General features: G+C 59.8%; 7 protein-coding genes and 2 non-coding genes across 9 annotated transcripts; 3 read left to right on the forward strand and 6 right to left on the reverse strand.

Annotated features, from left to right (window-relative positions):
• Positions 1 to 79: 79 nt before the first annotated feature.
• Positions 80 to 1,438, reverse strand: A1Q1_00697 (N-acetylglucosamine-6-phosphate deacetylase,NagA; the record flags this gene model as incomplete). Its single annotated transcript, XM_014328436.1, has 2 exons — positions 80 to 641; positions 723 to 1,438. The coding sequence occupies 2 exons, from the start codon at positions 1,436 to 1,438 to the stop codon at positions 80 to 82; spliced, it is 1,278 nt and encodes a 425-aa protein (XP_014183911.1).
• A 999-nt stretch (positions 1,439 to 2,437) lies between these two features.
• On the forward strand, positions 2,438 to 3,645 carry A1Q1_00698 (glucosamine-6-phosphate isomerase; the record flags this gene model as incomplete). The annotated part of the gene is made up of 3 exons (XM_014328437.1): positions 2,438 to 2,632; positions 2,746 to 2,852; positions 3,087 to 3,645. 3 exons carry the CDS (start codon positions 2,438 to 2,440, stop codon positions 3,643 to 3,645), a joined length of 861 nt encoding a protein of 286 aa, XP_014183912.1.
• Positions 3,646 to 4,022: 377 nt separating this feature from the next.
• Positions 4,023 to 4,108, reverse strand: A1Q1_t102. The gene has a single exon. It is a non-coding gene; the product is annotated as a tRNA-Glu (tRNA).
• A 1,158-nt stretch (positions 4,109 to 5,266) lies between these two features.
• On the reverse strand, positions 5,267 to 5,752 carry A1Q1_00699 (uncharacterized protein; the record flags this gene model as incomplete). The annotated part of the gene is made up of 1 exon (XM_014328438.1): positions 5,267 to 5,752. The coding sequence occupies one exon, from the start codon at positions 5,750 to 5,752 to the stop codon at positions 5,267 to 5,269; it is 486 nt and encodes a 161-aa protein (XP_014183913.1).
• A 284-nt stretch (positions 5,753 to 6,036) lies between these two features.
• On the reverse strand, positions 6,037 to 6,474 carry A1Q1_00700 (uncharacterized protein; the record flags this gene model as incomplete). Its single annotated transcript, XM_014328439.1, has 1 exon — positions 6,037 to 6,474. The coding sequence occupies one exon, from the start codon at positions 6,472 to 6,474 to the stop codon at positions 6,037 to 6,039; it is 438 nt and encodes a 145-aa protein (XP_014183914.1).
• A 662-nt stretch (positions 6,475 to 7,136) lies between these two features.
• A1Q1_t080 lies at positions 7,137 to 7,209 on the forward strand. The gene has a single exon. It is a non-coding gene; the product is annotated as a tRNA-Glu (tRNA).
• Positions 7,210 to 7,596: 387 nt separating this feature from the next.
• On the forward strand, positions 7,597 to 10,824 carry A1Q1_00701 (uncharacterized protein; the record flags this gene model as incomplete). The annotated part of the gene is made up of 2 exons (XM_014328440.1): positions 7,597 to 7,732; positions 7,778 to 10,824. 2 exons carry the CDS (start codon positions 7,597 to 7,599, stop codon positions 10,822 to 10,824), a joined length of 3,183 nt encoding a protein of 1,060 aa, XP_014183915.1.
• Positions 10,825 to 11,260: 436 nt separating this feature from the next.
• A1Q1_00702 (protein phosphatase PP2A regulatory subunit A) lies at positions 11,261 to 13,207 on the reverse strand (the record flags this gene model as incomplete). Its single annotated transcript, XM_014328441.1, has 3 exons — positions 11,261 to 11,491; positions 11,591 to 12,943; positions 13,037 to 13,207. The coding sequence occupies 3 exons, from the start codon at positions 13,205 to 13,207 to the stop codon at positions 11,261 to 11,263; spliced, it is 1,755 nt and encodes a 584-aa protein (XP_014183916.1).
• Positions 13,208 to 14,021: 814 nt separating this feature from the next.
• On the reverse strand, positions 14,022 to 17,054 carry A1Q1_00703 (heat shock protein; the record flags this gene model as incomplete). Its single annotated transcript, XM_014328442.1, has 4 exons — positions 14,022 to 16,221; positions 16,278 to 16,379; positions 16,498 to 17,006; positions 17,049 to 17,054. The coding sequence occupies 4 exons, from the start codon at positions 17,052 to 17,054 to the stop codon at positions 14,022 to 14,024; spliced, it is 2,817 nt and encodes a 938-aa protein (XP_014183917.1).
• Positions 17,055 to 18,844: the final 1,790 nt, after the last annotated feature.

The raw sequence follows: 18,844 nt of genomic DNA on the forward strand, positions 1-18,844 counted from the left end.
AGCCAGTAAATACATGGACCCGGACTAATTATAATGGCTCTAGTTGTATGCACATGCATTGTACTCCCCTACCCTCCATCTAAGCGTGTCCGTTGACCGGCGCCATAACGCCGCCCTTGCTGAGCTCCGGGGCGCGGAACGCCTCCTTGCCCATGACCCAGGTAGACTTGACCTTTCCGTCCCAGCCAAAAATACACAGGTCGGCATCAAAGCCCTCCTTGAGCTGGCCCTTCGTCTCCGCAATGCGTCCGCCGAGCATCTGGGCCGGGTGGTAGGTAGCGCAGACGAGCGCCTGGGGAATAGTGATGCTAGCCCACTTGGACAGGTTGTCGACGCACATGTAGAACGGAATGGCGCTTCCGGCAAGAGTGTTCGTGCCATCGAGAACAACCCGGAGTCCCTCCTTGCGGAAGGAGAACCCAGGTCGCCACTCGTGCAGGCCGTCGGGCAGCGTCGGGTCCAGAATCCACTGCGCGTCCGTGACCAGGATACAGCGGTCCGGAGCGGCGCCGTACGCGATGCGCACCGTGTTCGGGTGAGAGTGCAGGCCATCCACAATGATGCCGTAGTACGGGCGCGGGTCCGGGTTGCCGAGCAGACCGATCACGCCCGGGTCGCGGTGGTGGATTGGCGGCATGGCACTGGGGTTAGCTGACTACTCTCATCTCGACAGAGTTCCAGTGCAGAGAGCTGGGGATTCGGCGCTAGGTGGCCCCACTCACTTGAACAGATGCGTGATCATCCTGGCGCCATTGTGGACGGCCTCCTGGGCCTGCTCGAGGTCGGCATCCGAGTGTCCAATCGAGAACGTGACGCCGCGCTTGGTCAGCGGCTCGACACACTCCATAACGCCCTTGACGTCGGGGGCGGCCGTGATCATCTTGACGCCATCCTGGTCCAGTCCCTCTCCGTACACCTTCTCGAAGCTCTTGATCGGCGGCGTGTCCGTCGCCTGCAGGAGGAGCGTCTCGGTGTGCATCCCCCTCCGCTCGGGGTGGAGGAAGGGGCCCTCGGCATGGTATCCGAGGATGTGGGCGGAGCCCTCCTTGCTCCGCGGGCCGAGGAGGCGGAGGAGCTTGGCGTACAGCGCCTCCTTCTGCGTGATGATCGTGGGCACGAGCGCCGTGGTTCCAGTCTCGACGATACGCTTGCACACGTGCTCGAGGCCGGCGACGTAGCGGTTCTCTCCCGGCTCCGAGTCGTCGAGCTCGGAGAAATCAATGCCGTACGCGCCGTTGATCTGAACATCGATCAGACCCGGGGACACAATCTGGCCCTGCACGTCGATCGTCTGTTCCGGGTTCAGGCGGTCCGTGAAGAACGAGTCTTGCCCGGACACAATCTTGCCCGTGCGCGAGTTGATGTACAGGTCGCCGCGGACTGCGGTGCCGTCCGGCTGCGCGAGGTAGCCGTTCGTGAAGCGGATGATGTCCGCCATGGTGATGGCGAGTGGAAAGAGATGGAAGTGGGGTGGAGGAAGAAGTGAGGGAGGAGCTGACGCGAGAAGCTGAAGTCCAGACTAGGTATGTGTCGAGGAAAGAGTCGGTGGGGACTTTAGAAGTGTGGAGGTTGTCAGTCGAAGCGTTGCGGGAGAGCAGATCTGTTGTGACCAGATGTGGATGGTTTTGAATCCCGCCGTGCCTCTACTCACAAAGAGCAGCTACGGCTAAAAGTCAGCAACGTTCATGCCGCCCGGCCACCTGCGGGCGGGGAGCCAGCAGCGGCGAGTCCGAGATCCAGACACTCGTGAAAGCGGCGAGATTTCGACGTCACCCCCGGCTCCCCCGGCTGCCCTGGTGCGGGTGTGGGGCCTGAAAACAACTGTCTTATCAGCTCGCCGACCTCGCCGGATTCTGAAAACGGCGTTTCTCCCGATCGCCCCCTGCCAGCAGAGGAGATCCCATTCCCGCGGCCCCGATGCATCACCTCCTTGCACCTCCGGCATAGTCGGTACTTTGACCATCCCCAAATCGGGCCAATGCATCAGCCGTAATCCCCATTGTGCCAATGCTTTACGGAGTATGCTTACTGCCCCTCCCCCAGATGCTTCCATTTACTGGAACCCGCGTCGACTGACTGCCTTTACGAGGTTCGGGATAAACGCCGCTTTTTCGCGTGCAACCTCCCTAGCTCCCTCCTTGCGGTACATGACGGCAGGCACCACTGTGGGCGACCGGGCGGCACGGCAGAAACGCTTGGAGCGATCTCGCAAACGTTTGCTGACTGTGGTCGGCGTCACCGGTACTGCGCCGTAGCCCGCTACGCTGATGCAATATATTGCGCCAACTTGTGATCTTCACCCCCTTCCTCATCACCATAGCCAGTCGCCGCACGCCCTACTTCTAGCCAAAGAGCGCCTCTTCAGCCCCCACACCAAACCACATTCGCAACTCTTACAACTTCATCGACCCCGAGCTTCAGACAAGCACAAAGCACAATGCGTCTTACCATCCGCGACACGAAGGAGGAGGTCGGCTCCCACATCGCCGACTACATCGTCCGCCGTATCAACAAGTTCGTTCCCACTGAGGAGCACCCGAACTTCGTCCTCGGTCTCCCGACCGGCTCCTCCCCGCTGCCCGTGTACCGCCGCCTCGTCGAGCTGTACAAGGAGGGCAAGGTCTCGTTCAAGGTGAGTTTCAGTTTCCTCTCTGGGTCTCCGAGCTCTAGGGCTCTCCCAATGTGACTCAGAACGGAATCCGGCGAGGAGCAGAAACACCCCAGGAATGTTAGCTGACGCCCCAGGATGTCATCACGTTCAACATGGACGAGTACGTCGGCATCCCCCGCGACCACCCCGAGTCGTACCACACCTTCATGTTCAAGAACTTCTTCTCCCTGATCGACATTGAGTGAGTATCTACGTATGGCGGGCGTCGGCTGCAACCTCGGCAGCACGGTGGTGGGGCGGCACTTCCAACTTTTTGGCGGAGTGCGGGGCCCTCCGCGGTGACAAGCGAAGGTTGCCCGCCAAGCTTCGGCCCTGTCGGCGAGCTTCGAAGCCTTCTCTGGCTCAGAGTCCGGCCCGCAGTGCCGAACCCATGCCGCAACGGCGCACAGAAAGAACGTTTAGCTGACACACCCAGCCCCAAGAACACCCACATCCTTGACGGCAACGCGGAGGACCTCTACGCCGAGTGCGAGCAGTACGAGATCGAGATCAAGAAGGTCGGCGGCATCGACCTCTTCCTTGGCGGCATTGGTGCCGACGGCCACATTGCGTTCAACGAGCCGGGTTCGTCGCTCAAGTCGCGGACGCGTATCAAGACGCTCGCGTACGAGACCATCATCGACAACTGCCGTTTCTTCAACAACGACCTCGCCGCTGTGCCGCGCATGGCGCTCACCGTCGGTGTCGCGACCGTCATGGACGCGAAGGAGGTCGTGCTCATCGTCACCGGTGCCAACAAGGCGCTCGCGCTCTCGCAGATGATCGAGGGCGGCGTCTGCCACATGGTCACGGCGTCTGCGCTCCAGAGCCACCCCTGGGCCCTTGTTGTTTGCGACGAGGACGCCACCGCCGAACTCCGCGTCAAGACCGTCAAGTACTTCAAGAGCATTGAGAAGGTCCAGAACGAGGTCGAGGCCAAGTACGGAGAGCAGGGAAGCTGGCGCATGGGCGTCGCCAAGCCTACTGCCGCTTAAGCGGTTTCCACGCCAGGAGCGTTGTCACATTATTCAGTATCTACCAGCCTTTTAGTATGTTTGGGATGCCATGTTTCCTATAGAGCTTTCTTTCCCATGAGTGTGGTGTTCCCAAGTGTGGTTGGGCGGACGCGCTCTGAATAGAGTGTGTGATGCGCGCATTAGGGCTGGTGCAAGCTTGGATACACACAAATGAACCCTCGGGGCAGGGGCGCGGACCTGATCGACAGTGATAACCGTTATCTGACACAGTGCACACATCTGTGTCTCACGACGAGGAGCTTGATGCGTTGATATCTCCTCTTCTGCTGATCGGAACGAGCTGATTCCAGCACCATTCGACGCAGAAAAGCATGGACTATTCCAAAAGAATGGTTTTCCCACACGGGGAATCGAACCCCGGCCACGTGCGCTCGTGAACAACACTGAAAAGCACGGATCCTAACCGCTAGACGATATGGGATGACGTCAGCCACGAAAAATGTGCGAATTCCGGGATTCTGACTAGCTAAGGAGCTTGCCCTTCTCATTGCGCGTCGACTGCACCAAGTTTGGTTCTTCTACGCATCGATTTGGTGGGGAAATGATGGTTTGAAGTTGGACTATGCGAGCAGAAGTTGACCTCCACCTAAGACGATAAGGGTGATAGGGGCGAACTGAGGCGGGCGTGTGTGTGTGAGGTGTGGGATGTCTCAGGCAGCCCCGGACAGTGATGAGGGGGCGTAAGAGATCAAGCAACGGTTCCACCTCGCCTCACCTGAGGTTGCGCTGGAGCGAAACGCTGCGGTGAGCGGAGACAGATTCAACGCCTTGTGCTGGCGAGAGAGTGGTGGGCGGCACTGTAGTGGACGAGGGGTGACCATTTTTCGCGAGCGACGACCTGGAGCTTTGGCCGTGGCAGCGAAGACGGTTTCGACTCAAGAGTGCGCCAGTAGGCGCCATTTTTCCGTAACTCGCGTTCGTCAGATAGTTGCTACCGTGGTGGAAGAGAACGGTGCCATAGGCGCCGACTTTCGCTAGGTAATGAGTTTTGTGGCGGTTGGCCAGGGAGCGCGCACGAGTGGAAAACTCGCAAGTCAATGACAGTTGACAACATTGACATGCTGACAAAAGCTGATTCTGGGTTCAGTGCAGCGGGTGTGCACTTTTCTGTGCCCTCACGGATGTTTCTCGCGTCTGGGTGGCAACGGAGAGGGTACCATGGAACCGTAGCCCTTCTGCCAAACAAAGGTGGCGATTATTAAGTCCACGCGGAGACTAAGGCTCAGCGGTACCACCGACCGGCGCAGCCTATGTTGCTAAAGTCATTTTGTATTCGTCCTGCGAAGAAAGACCCGCGAATGCAGTGACCCGCCCGACGACGGGAATACCGAATCTCAGCGGCGACCATGCACAGGTGGTTGGGCGCACGAGGGGACTCGAGGGCACAAGGGCGCTTTGTACAGCTTTCCCCTGTCGCCCCTCAGATTTGCCTTGACGAAATTCACGCACTTAAAGCTAAGGGTGTAACGCCTTTCTCACTTGATCATAGCGATGCATGATAGCTGATTGACGCCTCCGCGTCTATCCAGCACAGGACCCAGAAATGAAAGGACGGTACAATGCACAGAGAGACGCTGCGTTATGATGGGACGGCATCGTCGGAGGCGCTGGCGGTGAGGCTGGCACGGCGTTCTTGAAGAACTCTGGCCCGCGCGAAGATGTCTTGCAGCAAAACCTCGAGTGTCTGGCGCTTGGCGTCAAGCTCCTTCAGCTCCTTGCGCTGCTCGACGAGCTCCTTCGTGAAAAAGTCGAGGTGCGCGAGAGTGTGTCCCGAGTCGTCGCTGGGATCTAGGCGGGCGAGCTCGCGCCGCAGCTTGGCGATGTAGCGCTCCGTGTCCTCGATTTCGCGGAGGATGTTGTTCAGCTCCCACGACACGACGTTCTTCCGCGTCTGCAGGGCGAAGCGGCGCCGCGAGTACTCCTTCAGGTCGTGTATGTCCTCGGCATCGGCTGCCATGGTCTCGCTGTCGGACTCGCCAATGAGGTATTCAGGGGTAACGACTTCAATGTCAACGTGGCAGACGATGGGGTCGGCGGGAGATGGTGGCTGGAAGACGGACGGCATCGTGAGGCTTTGACGGCAGAGTGTGAAGAGAGCAAAGAAGAAGGTGAGGATTGGCCTGATATCGACGACCATGGCGGTCGTGGAAGAAGCGTGAAGGATGCGAACGAGAAGCGAGGATGTGCAAGACAATCTAGCCTAGTACGCGAGGGAGTGTGCCGCCCGCTGGGCACCAGGTCAGCGGAATGTATTCTGCGCGTGCGGCTGAGTGATCCACACATCATCCTCTCTCTGCATATAGCTACAACAGTCACACGACAAGCGGACGAGACAGTGTCGCAATCATCTTACAGCAAACGGAGGCGCTCTCGAATGAGAGCAGCAGACAGGTGAGTCGGCCCGGAGCCCGAGAGGTTTCGCTCATGCTCGACCTGGTAGGTCCAATCCAGGATCTGTTCCATTCGAACAACGTACGCCTCACGTTGACTAATCCTGGGTTTGATGACAGTCTCGAGCTCGACACTGGCGGCGTAGTGGTCACTTGCGGACCCATGCTGCTGCAGCACGGAGATGAGCTCCGCCTGGCGCGCTCTCAGCTCCCCGATGTCCGTCCTGACCTTGGTGATCGCTTTGGCGATCTGAAGCCTGGCGTCGCCGATCTCGTTCGTCTCAGACGCCAAGCTGTTGCCCCTATGATCGGACTCGATGTTGTCGGGATTGTTGGGGCGCTGCACCGTTATGGGGCGAAGGAGCGGGGGGGCAAGGGCTTGGCCCCAGGGCAACATCGTGCGTTCAGTCACCCAGATCTGGGAGTGACTGAGGTAGTCGACCCCAGGGCGCCGTCTTATACACATGAACTTGGGCCCCAAGCTGTGTCGCGGACATGGGACGATCCTCGACTCGCAGGGCACAGCGGGCGTGAAGGAGGCACCCTCCGCATACACGAGGTCTTCTCAACTGACTGCGCATTCTACTGCGCGTGCACCGTGCATGCTCCGTGCATCAAGCCTTAGTGAGGAGACTGTTTCTCCATCTCGGTCACTCGAGGAGAAGGCGCTTCAGCAGTACACCGCGACTTCACTGCGCAGATCCAGATCCAGCAGAAAGGGATCTGAGCGAAGGGAAAGCTGAATACGCTACCCGCTTCCAGTGTCCAAAACCTAAGGTTTGCGGCTGACGACTAACGCGCGGAAAGGTCAGAAAACTATAGGCATCCGCCACACTCAAGCCTACGTTGCCACTGTTCCACACTCTGGATGCGGCATCCGAACACTGCCTGCCAAGATGTACATGAGCTGAACTCTTCAATGGCAGGCTCGTAAGGGCGAAGACGCATGCGGTTTGCCACTCCCCCGAATGGCTTGGAGCTGTTTCGCTGAAAAGGCGTCCTTGCGCCTGACCTCCGAGCGCCCCGCCGGCGCAACACCACCTTTGAGGTGGATCGACGTCCTCACTAGTACAATGGTTCAGTATTCCCGCCTTTCACGCGGGCGATCAGGGTTCGATTCCCTGGTGGGGAACTCTTTTGATCCTCGTTACTGGGCGGTCCGTGCGCAGAGTGGAAAGGACGCTGGCAAGAAAGGAAGACCATCCGATGGCGGTGGAGTGGTGTGGTGTGGTGTGGAGGTGGAGGTCAACCAACTTCGCTTGTCGCCTCTGCTTCAAGCTCCAGGATGCGCTTCGCGCGTGCCGATATCCAGCTAATTCACTGCCCGCATTGCAGCCGTGGCCTTATCCTCGCGCTTCTCTTTGTTGTGAACAATTGAAAGAACAATACAGCATCAACACGGTGTTGCGGCCATTTGCCACTGGACGTCCTCCACTCTCTCACGGTGGCGTCCATATTTCCGCGCGCGCGCGTTAGAGCGATTTCGAACGAGACCCCGTCGATCGACCTCAACAACAACATGGCGACGCAGGGTGGCCCCACCGGGCGCGAACTCGACCAGCAAGTGCTGCAGTGCCTCGAGGCGACCCTTTCTCCTGAGGAGGGTCGCCGTCGCGGCGCCGAAGAGCAGCTTAAGACCCTCTACCATCACCCCGGTACGCCATGACGCACATCTCATCGACTTTTCGCTGACGTCTAAGAGGGCGGCCTCTCTCTGACGAGGATCATGGGCGACCACTCTGTCGCGCTGGCGCAAAGGCAGTCGGCCGGTATCCTGCTGCAGAAGTACATCGCCCAGCACTGGTACCCCGGCGCGGACGCATACACCCCGCCTACGACCCCCGCCGAGGTCAAGGACGCCGTGCGCCCGCTCCTCCTCCAGTCCCTGTCCGACCCCGAGAGCAAGATCCGCTCGGCGTCGGCGTTCGCCACCTCGACTGTTGCCCGCTTCGACTGGCCCGAGGACTGGAAGGACCTGTTGAGCACGCTCGTCAGCATGCTGCAGACCGGCCAGCCTGCCGCAGTGCACGGAGCCATGCGTGTCGTCACCGAGTTCGTTAAGAATGACCTCAGCGAGGACCAGCTGCTGCCCGTTGTGCGCGATTTGGTCCCCGCTCTGCTCTCGATTCTCGGCAACACCGAGCACACCTACCTCACCCGCGCGGACACGGTCGCTGTCTACCGCCACATCATCACGATGCTGAACATGGTCAAGGACGAGCACCCGGCGGCGGTGCGCCAGGCCCTCGACCAGATGGCGCCTGTGTGGTTTAGCGCCTTCAGCCAGCTGCTCGCTGTTGACCCGGCGGCTGAGGTGGCGGCGAACTGGGACAGCCTGGCGCTCCGTATCCAGATCTTCCGTGTCATGCTTACCTTCCAGGGTGCGTTCCCGAAGTACCTCTCGCCGCACGTTGGAACGTTCCTGCGCGCTGCCATTCTCAACCTCACTTCTCTCCTCCCGACCTTCTTCAAGTACTACATCAGCAACGACCCCGATGCGCCGGATCCGCCCGCGCCTGCCCCGGACGCGGCTTACACCGCGAAGATGGACATGGACGACCTGGCGTGCGCCATCTTCGAGTTCATGGAGCCGGTTGTGCGCGTGCCCGCCGCGAAGGAGCTGTTGATTTCCAACGAGGGCGGACAGGAGCGTGGCACTGCGATCATGGAGACCATCGTCGGGCTTGTTCTGAACTACACGCAGGTGACGAGGGAGCAGGAGGACGAGTGGCTGGAGGACGCGAACGCCTTCGTCGAGGACGAGGACGAGGACAACATTGTGTACTCGCTCCGCATCATCGGACACGACCTGATGGGCTCGCTTATCGACAAGTACGGACGCCCGGTTGGTGTCATTATTAACGACCTGGCCAAGCGCCGTGTGCACGAGAGCAGCGACGCCCACTCGCGCGGCGAGGCGACGTGGTGGAAGCCGCTCGAGGCTCTTCTGGGCCTGATCGGCGGCATTGCGGACGACGTGCGTGGTATCCTCGAGGATGACGCCCTCGAGAAGCGGCCGAACACGTTTGACCTTGCCTTCTTCTTCGACCAGGTCATCCCGGGCCTGCTGCAGCAGTCCTCTGCTCTGTTCCTGCAGGGCCGTGCATTCGTGTTCGCGAGCCAGTTTGCCGGTGCGCTCCCGCCGAATGTTGCTCAGCAGTACCTCGGTGCAGCGATTGTCGCGCTTGAGGCGCCCGACACGAGCGTCCCCGTCAAGATCTCGGCGGTCAAGACGCTGCGCAACTTCTGCCGCTTCGTCGATGCCTCTGTCATGGGTCCCGAGGCTCCGCGCGTGCTCTCGCTTCTCCTCCCGATTCTTCCCGAGGCGAGCAATGAGACGCTCTACCTCGTCATGGAGACGGTATACGCCGTTCTGTCGCTGGACAAGGAGCGCCTGACGGCCGACGTCGTGCGCACCGTCTGCGGCGCGGTGTGGGAGCAGTGGATGAAGAATCTGACCGACCCGGTTCTGACGGCGATCGTGGAGGAGATTGTGGATGCGCTGGCGTCCTCGCCACTGCAGAGCGTCGTGGACACAACGACGGCCTTCTTCGCCCCGCGCATCGCCGAGCTCATCCTCACCCCCACGACCGAGGACACGGTCTACGTCCCCGGAGAGGCCGTTCAGCTCGCCAATGCGCTGATCAAGCCGCGCCCCGGCCCGCTCGGCGGCGACTTCATTTCGAGCGTCACCGCCTCGATCATCACGCTCCTGCGCGGCACGGACGACATGGACGTGATCCAGCACGGCATGATCCACCTGACGCTCGTGGTGCGCAAGGACTGCGACTCGCTGATTGCCTGGCACGCTCCTGATGGAAGCAACGGGATCGCGTGCATCTTTGGCCTGCTTGGTCGCTTCCTCGCGCCGACATTCAGCGAGACGGGTGGTGTCTTCGTCGGTGATCTCATCATGCACATGTTCCGCAAGGCGGGCGGGGCTATCGCCCCCGTCCTCGGCGACCTGCTGCGGGCGATCGTCCAGCGCCTCGCGACGGCGACGATGCCGTCGTTCATTCAGAGCCTCGTCATCCCCTTCGCCTACCTCTTCGGCACCGAGTATACGGAGCAGACGCTCGAGCTGCTCTCCTCGTTCCCGCCCGTCACCATGGCGGACGGCACGCAGCGCCCCGCGCTCGACCTGGTGCTGCAGGCCTGGTGCGAGCAGGCGGACACGATTACGGGCTCGTGGAATATTCGCGTCTCGGACCTCGGGCTCGGCAAGCTCTTCGCCCTCCCCGCCCCGCAGTTGCGCAATGTTACCGTGCAGGGCGACATGGTGGTGGACGAACGGAACCGGAACCGCATCATGACGCGGTCGCGAACGCGCTCCACGCCGACGACCTATACCTCTGTGCCGTTCCCCGTCAAGGCGCTGAAGCTCCTTCTGAAGGACGTCTCGGCGGAGGGAAGTGGGAAGAAGAAGGGCGGCGCGGCGTACGACGGCGAGATTGAGGAGGACGACGGGGACGACGACTGGGCCGACGACGACCCCCTCGGCTCGGCCGGCGAGGACGAGTTTGCGTTCCTCTCGGACTGGCTCGACGCTGGCGGCGGCGGCGAGAATGACGCCCAGGACGACGACGAGGACCTCAAGACTGACCCGCTCGCGCAGATCGATATGGGCGAGCACATCACCAACGTCCTCCGCCAGTGCTACGCCTCCAACTGCAATGGCATGCAGGAGATGGTCGACGCGCTCTCCGACCAGGAGAAGGGCATCCTCCGCGGCGTCCTCACCGTCTAAAGACTGGAGAGAGTATGCTTGTCCCCACTAAATCTCCCCACGAAAATCGTAACCTTTGCATTTCCCTAATAAACATCACCCATAGTCCTTTCTTAGATGTCACATCCGTTCCATTTGTTTGCTGCTAGGCCGGTGTGCTGCATTCTTGGTTCATAAAAGTGGGGTATATATTTCTACCTCTTGACTATCCGTCCACTTCTTATCTAAAAAGGAGCCGGGCCGTGCGCTCATCCTCGCGCCCCAGCACCGGCCTTCCGCTGACACGTCGCCCCTCTCCACCTCCACTTCTCTTCTCACAATCCGAAATCCGCATCCGGATCGGTAGCAAGGTAAATCTATTCCTGTTGCCGTCGATGGTTGGTTTAGTTGTTGATTGTTGGCGTGGTTAAGTTATAGAAGTCGTTGATTTTGTTGATGAGCTGGAGCAGCCTGGGGCTTAGGACACGACCATGGCCTCGCCAGAGTCGGCACCCGTGGTCCGCTCGTACGCCTTGGTGGCGAAATACCTGACGTCGGCGTCAGAGTCCTCCTGCAGCTGCCGTAAGGTGGGCAGGATGCGGCGCTGGATCAGATCCTGACCTTCCGGGTCGTTGGCAAGGACGGCAGCGAGCGTCTCGAGGCACTTGGCGACGTTGAACCGGATGTTGGGGATCGGGTCCGAGACGAGCTGGAGCGCGGCGTCGAGGACGGTGTCACGGATGATAGCCGTGTTAAGGGAGGGAGCCATCGTCTGAGGTTAATTCTGCACGGGTTTCCACGAACTCACGGTGATGGCAAAGATGGTCGTCATGCGGTAGAGGTAGTTGGGGTGCTCGCCCATCTGCAGGACCTTGGGAATAATGGTGGTGCGGGCCCAGTCGACGCCAAAGACATCGGTCAGCTTCTTAAGGTTGATAGTGGCCGCTTCACGGATCGAGAAGACAGTGTCGCCGAGCCACGACATGCAGAGGTTGCCGAGCTTGTCGTCGAAGAACTGAACGCCGAGCTGAGTAGCGAGCAGAGGAATGTACTCGATGATAGCCTGGCGAACGCGCCACTGCTTGTCCTCGGCGAGCTCCATGATGGCGGGCAGGAGAGCCTGCGACAGGCGGTCGATGCCGATGACGTTGTTGACCATCTCGAGCTTGGAGATGAGGTTAAGACGAACGTCTGAGAACTCGTCCTTGAGGAGGTGGAGGAACAGGGGAAGGAGGTGCTCGATGGTGGCATCCTTGCCAAGCAGAGGGGCGAGACCCGAGATCTGCATGGCAAGAGCAGCGCGAACGTGCTGGCTCGTGTCGCTGGAGAGGTCGCGAACACAGGGGAGGATGCGGTTGAGGATGGCCTCGCGGTCAATGAGCTTGGAGAAGCCGGGGATCTGGCCAGCGGCGGCGGTGCGGACCTCGGCTTCGTTATCCTTCAGGAGACCGACAAAGGCGTTGATGAGCTCATCGCGGACAATCTCGGGTCCGACGCTCTCAGCGAGACCGACAAACTCGTTGGCGACCATGTAGCGCACACGCCACGACTTGTCGGCGACGCTAGCACGGAGCGGCTCGAGGAGGTAGTCCTTGGTCTCCTCGTTCGAGAGGTTCGAGGCAAGGGCGATAAGGTCGGGGATCGTGAGGAGACGGACCGAGTCCTGGTCGTCGCCGGCGAGACGACGGTAAAGAGGGATGATGTCGTTGATGAGGATCGAGTGCTGGCCGTTGACGGAAGCGATGGCCTTGGCAAAGGGACCGAGAGCACGAGCAGCAGCACGGCGGACCATCGGGGTGTCATCGGCAACAAGCGACGCAAACAGGCGGCGCATCTCCTCCTGAGCCTCGGCGGAAGCCGTCGGGTAAGCGGCAGCGAAGAGGGCACAAGCCGACGTGCGCGAGGTGAACCAGTCACCGTTGCTCAGGCGGCTGAGCAGAGGGATGAAGTACTCGTCGATGTGCTGAGGCGAGAGAACGGAGGCGATGGACGAGATGGACTCGGCGGCCTTGTCGCGAACGAGCGTCTCCTCGACGGCCGCAAGGTTCTCGAGAGGGCCGAGAATCGTCCAAGCGTACTGCTTGCCACCAACGTACTCGACAAACGATCCGAGCTCCTCCGCGAGCACGAGCAGCACCTCATCCTCGTCATCGAGCTGGTCCTGTATTTGTTAGTTACTGCCAAGCCTTGCGCCTAAGATGACCACATGTTTGCCTGTTTGCACATTGATTCACTTAGGCGTCCCTCCACTCACTTGGAGGAAAGGAAGGAGCTCATCGCGCGTCCGTGCCGGGCCGAGCGCAAGAGCAATGGTGCTCAGGCGACGGATCGAGCTGAGACGGAGAACAACATCGTCAGACTTGAGCTCATCCATCAGAAGGTGAATGGGGTAGAGGGAGCCCTGCTGGGCGGAAGGAGACGACATTTTGGTGCTTGTTTATTGTCGACCTTGGGAGATGGGAGGACAAAGGATGCACAAGACGAAAGTCGTGAGGGTGCGGGGACGGGTGACGGGGGGGAGAGGGAGTCGTGGGGGTCGGGGCCGTGTGTGCAGGTTCTAGAAACAGAGGGCGATGCCGACGTGTAAGGAGGGGTATGCGACGGAGCTCGTGGGGGTTGGAAAGTCCAGGAGAAGAGACGAGGTCGCGTGTAGGGATATTGTGGGAGGGAAGGGTAAAGATGGATGATGGCCGTGTTGAGGTGATCGTTGCGAGTTGTGACGCTGAAGGGTGCACCAGGCGCAGGCGCGTGTCGAGCCCAGCCAGCCAGCGCAGGTGCCAGCCAGCTCTGCCTAGGCTGACTCTCCCACCGTGGCACCAGACGCCGTGCCAGCCAGCGGACCTATCGCTCCTGGATCGCGGCCCCTAGTTGATTCCGCTCTCAAAAGATCTACACCACCGCACAGTGCCACACACGTCGTAGCCTCGGCGATACACACGTGGCACCTCATTACAATTTGCATTAGCAACCTGTCCTATGAGCAGACTAAATCGCAATAGTGTCGGCTGCTCAGTGACATGGTGGCAGCTTGTGTGCGCAGCGATCGTGGGCACCATAGGTCAACTGGTGCTCTCAAGATATGTAACATGTAGCTATAGTCTTTGCATCTATTTCATCATCATACACAACGATTTACGATGTAACTGTGGCAAAACCGTGGGACACTGCACTTCTCCTATAACACGGACAGCTTTTTGTTGATTGTAACACACGACAAACGCTCCGACGCCTCGAGTCGCTTAGTCGATGTCCATGTCCTCCTCAGGCTGCTTGGGCTCCTCCTTAGGGGCCTCCTTGGGAGTCTCGGTGCCGGGGGTCTCAGTGGTCTTGGGCTTGGGGCGGTTCATGATCGAAGCGCAAGTGTACTGGACGTCGTCCTTGTTCTTGAGGATCTCGGCAGAGGTGATGATGGGGTCAACGTTCTTGGGCTTCTCCATCTGGCGGGCGAGCTTGTCCTCGAGCCAGTGCTGGGTGTTGGCGCACTTCTCGATGACCTTCTGCTTGTCCTCGTCGGAGATGTGGGCGTACTTCTCCTCGCCGTTCTGGGCAGCCGAGAGGAAGTTGTTGATGACCTCACGGAGCTGGGCGGCAGCGCGGGGGCGCTCGTCGTTCTCCCTCCAGCGAAGGACGACCTTGTCGCCGACCTTCTTGAGCTCGTCGAGGCGCTTGACGTAGGCAGACTTGGGAGCGTCCTCACCCTCGTCGGTGTAGAGCCAGTCCTCAGCCTGCTGGAGGCCAGAGAGAAGCTGCTCCTTCTCGGAGGCCTGGACGTAGGCCTTGTACCGGTCGTCGAGCTTGCCGCGCATGTCGTAGACGTACTCCTCAAGAGCGTTCTTGCGCTCCTCAGTCTCCTGGACGAGCTTGTCGTCGGCGTGCATCTTGCCCTCAGCCTCGAGCCAGTCGTCGACAACCTTGTCCGACCAGGTGTTGTACTGGGCAGCGGTGGGGTAGTCGCCGGTGCGCTCGAGCTTCTTCACGATGCGGGTCTCCTCCTTCTTGTCGTCACCCTCGCCAGTGATGGTGACCTCCTCCTTCTCAACCTCCTGGACGCCGTAGGCCTGCTCGAAGTTGGTGATACCGTTGAGGTTGACACGAGCCTTGACCTTAACGCAGGCAAGGTCACCCGAGTCGGTAGGCTTGACGCCGTTGATGCTGAACTGACCAATGCGGGGGTTGGTGCCAACGGGGAGAGGAGGCTCCTGGACGTACTCCGACTCAAGCTCGAAGGGAGCCTTGCGGTAGAAGGTGAGGATCTTGGTCGAGGGCATGGCGTTCTTCTCGGGGAAGACGGTGAGCTCGGTCTCCTCGTCGGGGTTTCCAGGCTCCTTCTGCCACTGGACCTTGATCGGGTAGTTGATGATGTCCTGAACGGCGAACTCGCGGACACGGAAGACGGGGGAGAGCGAAGCACAGGCGAAGGTGGCACCACGGGCAACGGCCTCGTCCTGGTTGAGGGTGTACGAGAGGGGCTTGCCGAAGAAGTTGGAGATCTTGTCCTTGATAGCGGGGATACGGGTGGAGCCACCGACAAGCTCGATGGAGTGAACCTGCTCCTTGGAGATGCCGGCCTGGGTGAGGGCAGCCTCAAGGGGACCGTCGAAGCGGTTGAGGAGGTTCTCAATGAGACCCTCGAGCTGCTCACGCTTCATGGAGGAAGAGGCGTCAACATCGTTCATGATGGACTCGACGTTGAGGGGAGCCTCGGTGTTGGCAGAGAGGACCTTCTTGAGGCGCTCACAGCCGGCGGCAAGACGGAAGATGGCCTTGGGGTTGGAAAGGACGTCAATCTTGTACTTGGACTGGAACTCCTTGGCGAAGTACTGGACGAGGGCGTAGTCGATGTCACGACCACCGAAGTTCCGGTCGTGGGCAGTGCCCTTGACGACAAGCTGGCCCTTGCTGAAGGCAACAACGGAAACGGAGTAGGTGGCGTGGCCGACATCGACGAAGACGACGTAGCGGGGGTTCTCGGGGTCCTCGGGGAGGTCGGCCTTGGTGATACCGTAACCAAGAGCGACAGCGGTGTTCGAGTTGATGAGACGGAGGGGGTTGAGGCCGGCAATCTTGGCGGCGTCGATCATGGCACGACGCTGAACGTCGGTGTACCAGCCGGGGATGGCAATGACAACGTCAGAGACGGCCTGCTTGAGCTCAGTGGAAGCGGTATCCCTAAGCTTGCCGAGGAAGGCACCGACGAGCTGGGTGTACGAAAAGTCGGTGGCATCACCGAGGTACTGGACCTGAGTACCAGCCTGGCCACCAACGTCAACGAGCTTGGCGTTGATGTACTTCTTCTCCTCAGACTGAACATCGGGGTCGTCAAGAGTGCGGCCGATCATGCGGGTGAGCGAGCCGACAGTGTTCTTGAAGTTCGACGTCTCAGCAGTCTTGGCGGCCTCGCCGATGAAACGCTGCTTCGGGGTGAAGGAGATGAGCGAACTGTTGATGTTAGCGGGCTACGTCATTCGACATCTCATCATAGAAAGACTACTCACGGAGTCGAGCGGTTCGAGACCTCATTGGTGATGATGTCGATACCGCGGTGGCGAGCCACACCGATCTTCGAGCTCAGGTTTCCAAAGTCGATACCGACAACACTCTGTGTAAGGTTAGCGATGAACGGTGAAGGGTGCAAAACGTCATCCCGTCACCAGCCCTTCCGAGATTGTTCCGCTGCCAAGCTCAAGTCCTAATGCCGCTCCGTGTTAGCTTTACATTGAGCATTCCGTCGATGCCATGTTAAGAAATCGAATGAGGAAGGTGAAGCCGCAGTCGCTATTAGGAGGTTTTCGGAGGTCCGCCAAGGAACAGTAGGGACGTGCTTCAAGATGGCTTGATCCGGCTACCGACGTCGCATAGACCGAAGCCACGTCGGAGGAAAGCACGCTCTCTCTGCCTCTCCCCTCTCCAAGTGTCGCATAAACTGCTTGTCGGAGGAGTGGAGGTGGTGCAGCCGCCTGAGGGGTCGCTGTGAGGATTTGAGAACTGAGGCTCACAACCACTTCTGGCAATTGTTTCGGAGCTGCTACGCAGGGCCAACGCCCAGAAGGGAGAGCCAGCACACTCTCCTTGTACTCTGACGTAGCTGCAAGGAGGGTCGACATGCGTCGGACATGACATTTGCTCGGCATAGAGTCGGACTGCGATGGGGCATTTCGGTTCTGAACGTGGGGCAAAAGCAGTGACGGTGACAGCGAGGAGCTCGGTGACGGACAGCGGACGGTCTGGCAAGGGGCAAAGACGTGTCAGCACACAAGAAGACTCACAGCCATGATGAATGTGTATTCTTGGGGTAGTGTAGCGAAAAGTCAAAGGTCGTAAAGGTCTCCGGTCCGATTGGAATGGATCCAGTGGTTTGATTTAAGCAAACGGAACAAGTTGCAGCTTCGCTCTCTGGCTGGGACTTGGCTGAGGACTGGCTGGGCGCGCTTCGCTTTTTTTCCTGTAGTTGCTAGAATGCCCTTAGGGCCTCCACCAAAAAATCAGACCGAGCGACCTCCGCAAGCCTGAAAAACACAAGTCCGCAGGCGGAACCTAATCCCTCCACTGCAGGCTGCGAAAATATACGAGACAGCGGTCACAGCGCTACGAGTGATGACGCAGCAGGCGGCCTTGGTGCGGGATCAAAGGGTGGAATTCACCGCGGTCTGTGGGCACGTGTCCCGTCTCCCACGGTAATCGAACTTTTAGTTCTCCCACGGCATCTCGCAAGTTATTCTCTCACGGTCTTACTCCAGGAGCTTTCTCACGGTCGAGAAACAGACCTTGGAATTACGTTCCAGGGCTCGTGCTTGGAACGGAGACGTCGCCGTCAGATCTGGGCCGACGGTGCGTGCGTCGAGCGGAGATGAACGGACGAGGGCGGGAGTCCCGAGCATAAGCTTGATCATCTTAAGAGGTCGGTGCGCTGCGTTGGATCCGGATAGAGGCACTCGCGCACCCTCACTTGTTCACCGTGCCAAGCCCAAACCTGCACCGCAGCGGCGCACAGAGAGCAGTCTCGGCCCTCGAGTGCACTGGCGGCGTCACAGTGTGAGAGATCGGCGTGCTGCGCTACAGCGGACTGCGAGAGTGCTGCAAGTGCGCAAGAGACAGTCACCCGAACTCACTCGGGCATCACCCACCCCACTCCGCCTCCCATGCATGCCGCCACTACGTTCTCGCTTGCACCCCGTTATCTCCCTCGGCCTAGTGACCACCCCCGATGCGCTCTGCGCAAAACCCTCAACGCCAGCGGGCGCCTCCGAACGCCGGAGAGCGCCATGAGTCCAGGTCTCGCCGGCACTCGCTGTGCAACCCGGGGTCCTTGCGCTGGACAAGCATGCCCGGAAGCAATGTGTGCCGAGCCCAGGAGATTTGAAAGCGTCCTTTGGCGTCCTGGTGCGGGATTAGAATCCTCCATTAGGAAGGCCATATGATGCCAAGTCAACCCCATTCTCGCCGCCAAGCAACAGGCGGTGAGGCTCGGGCGGTCCAGACGCACACTGCTTGTTTGGTGACCTCTTGGGTGTTTCTGATCGCCTTGCCCGTAGCCATGTGCGAGGCGCTGCAAAACACCCTCTTTCATTTTGAGGGGGGGTCATGTGCACAACAGCGCCGGGCGGGCAAGACAGTTCATGGGTGTTGGCCAGCACATGACATGGCACCAGGCGAGTGTAAGAACGAACAGAGCAGAAGCGGTAAGTTGTGATACAGAACTGGAGCGCCAGGAGGTCACCACATCCCTCCGTCCCTTAGTACCAAGAAAACGCGATGAATGCGTTGCCTCAGCCGGACAGCCATGTGGGTCAGACGGTTCCTTGCCCTCGCGACCACACCGCATTCGCTCTGTTGCTGTACATCAATACAATTTGCGCATCAAACGACTCCATTGGTAACACTCCGGCTCCTGGCCGCTGCTGTGCGTGCTGTGTGCCGCATACAGCAATGATGCACACTGTGCATGTGCGATCGCCATTCAAGGTCCTACTCCGTCCTGATAAGAGTGGTCAGTGCGTGCGCGGTCGGCAGGAATTGGAGGACGTAAGCCAGGGTGAAGCTCGAGAGCGATGCCGCCGGGTCG

This window comes from Trichosporon asahii (assembly GCF_000293215.1).
Source record: "Trichosporon asahii var. asahii CBS 2479 unplaced genomic scaffold scaffold00003, whole genome shotgun sequence".
NCBI classification, from domain to species: Eukaryota; Fungi; Basidiomycota; class Tremellomycetes; order Trichosporonales; family Trichosporonaceae; genus Trichosporon; species Trichosporon asahii.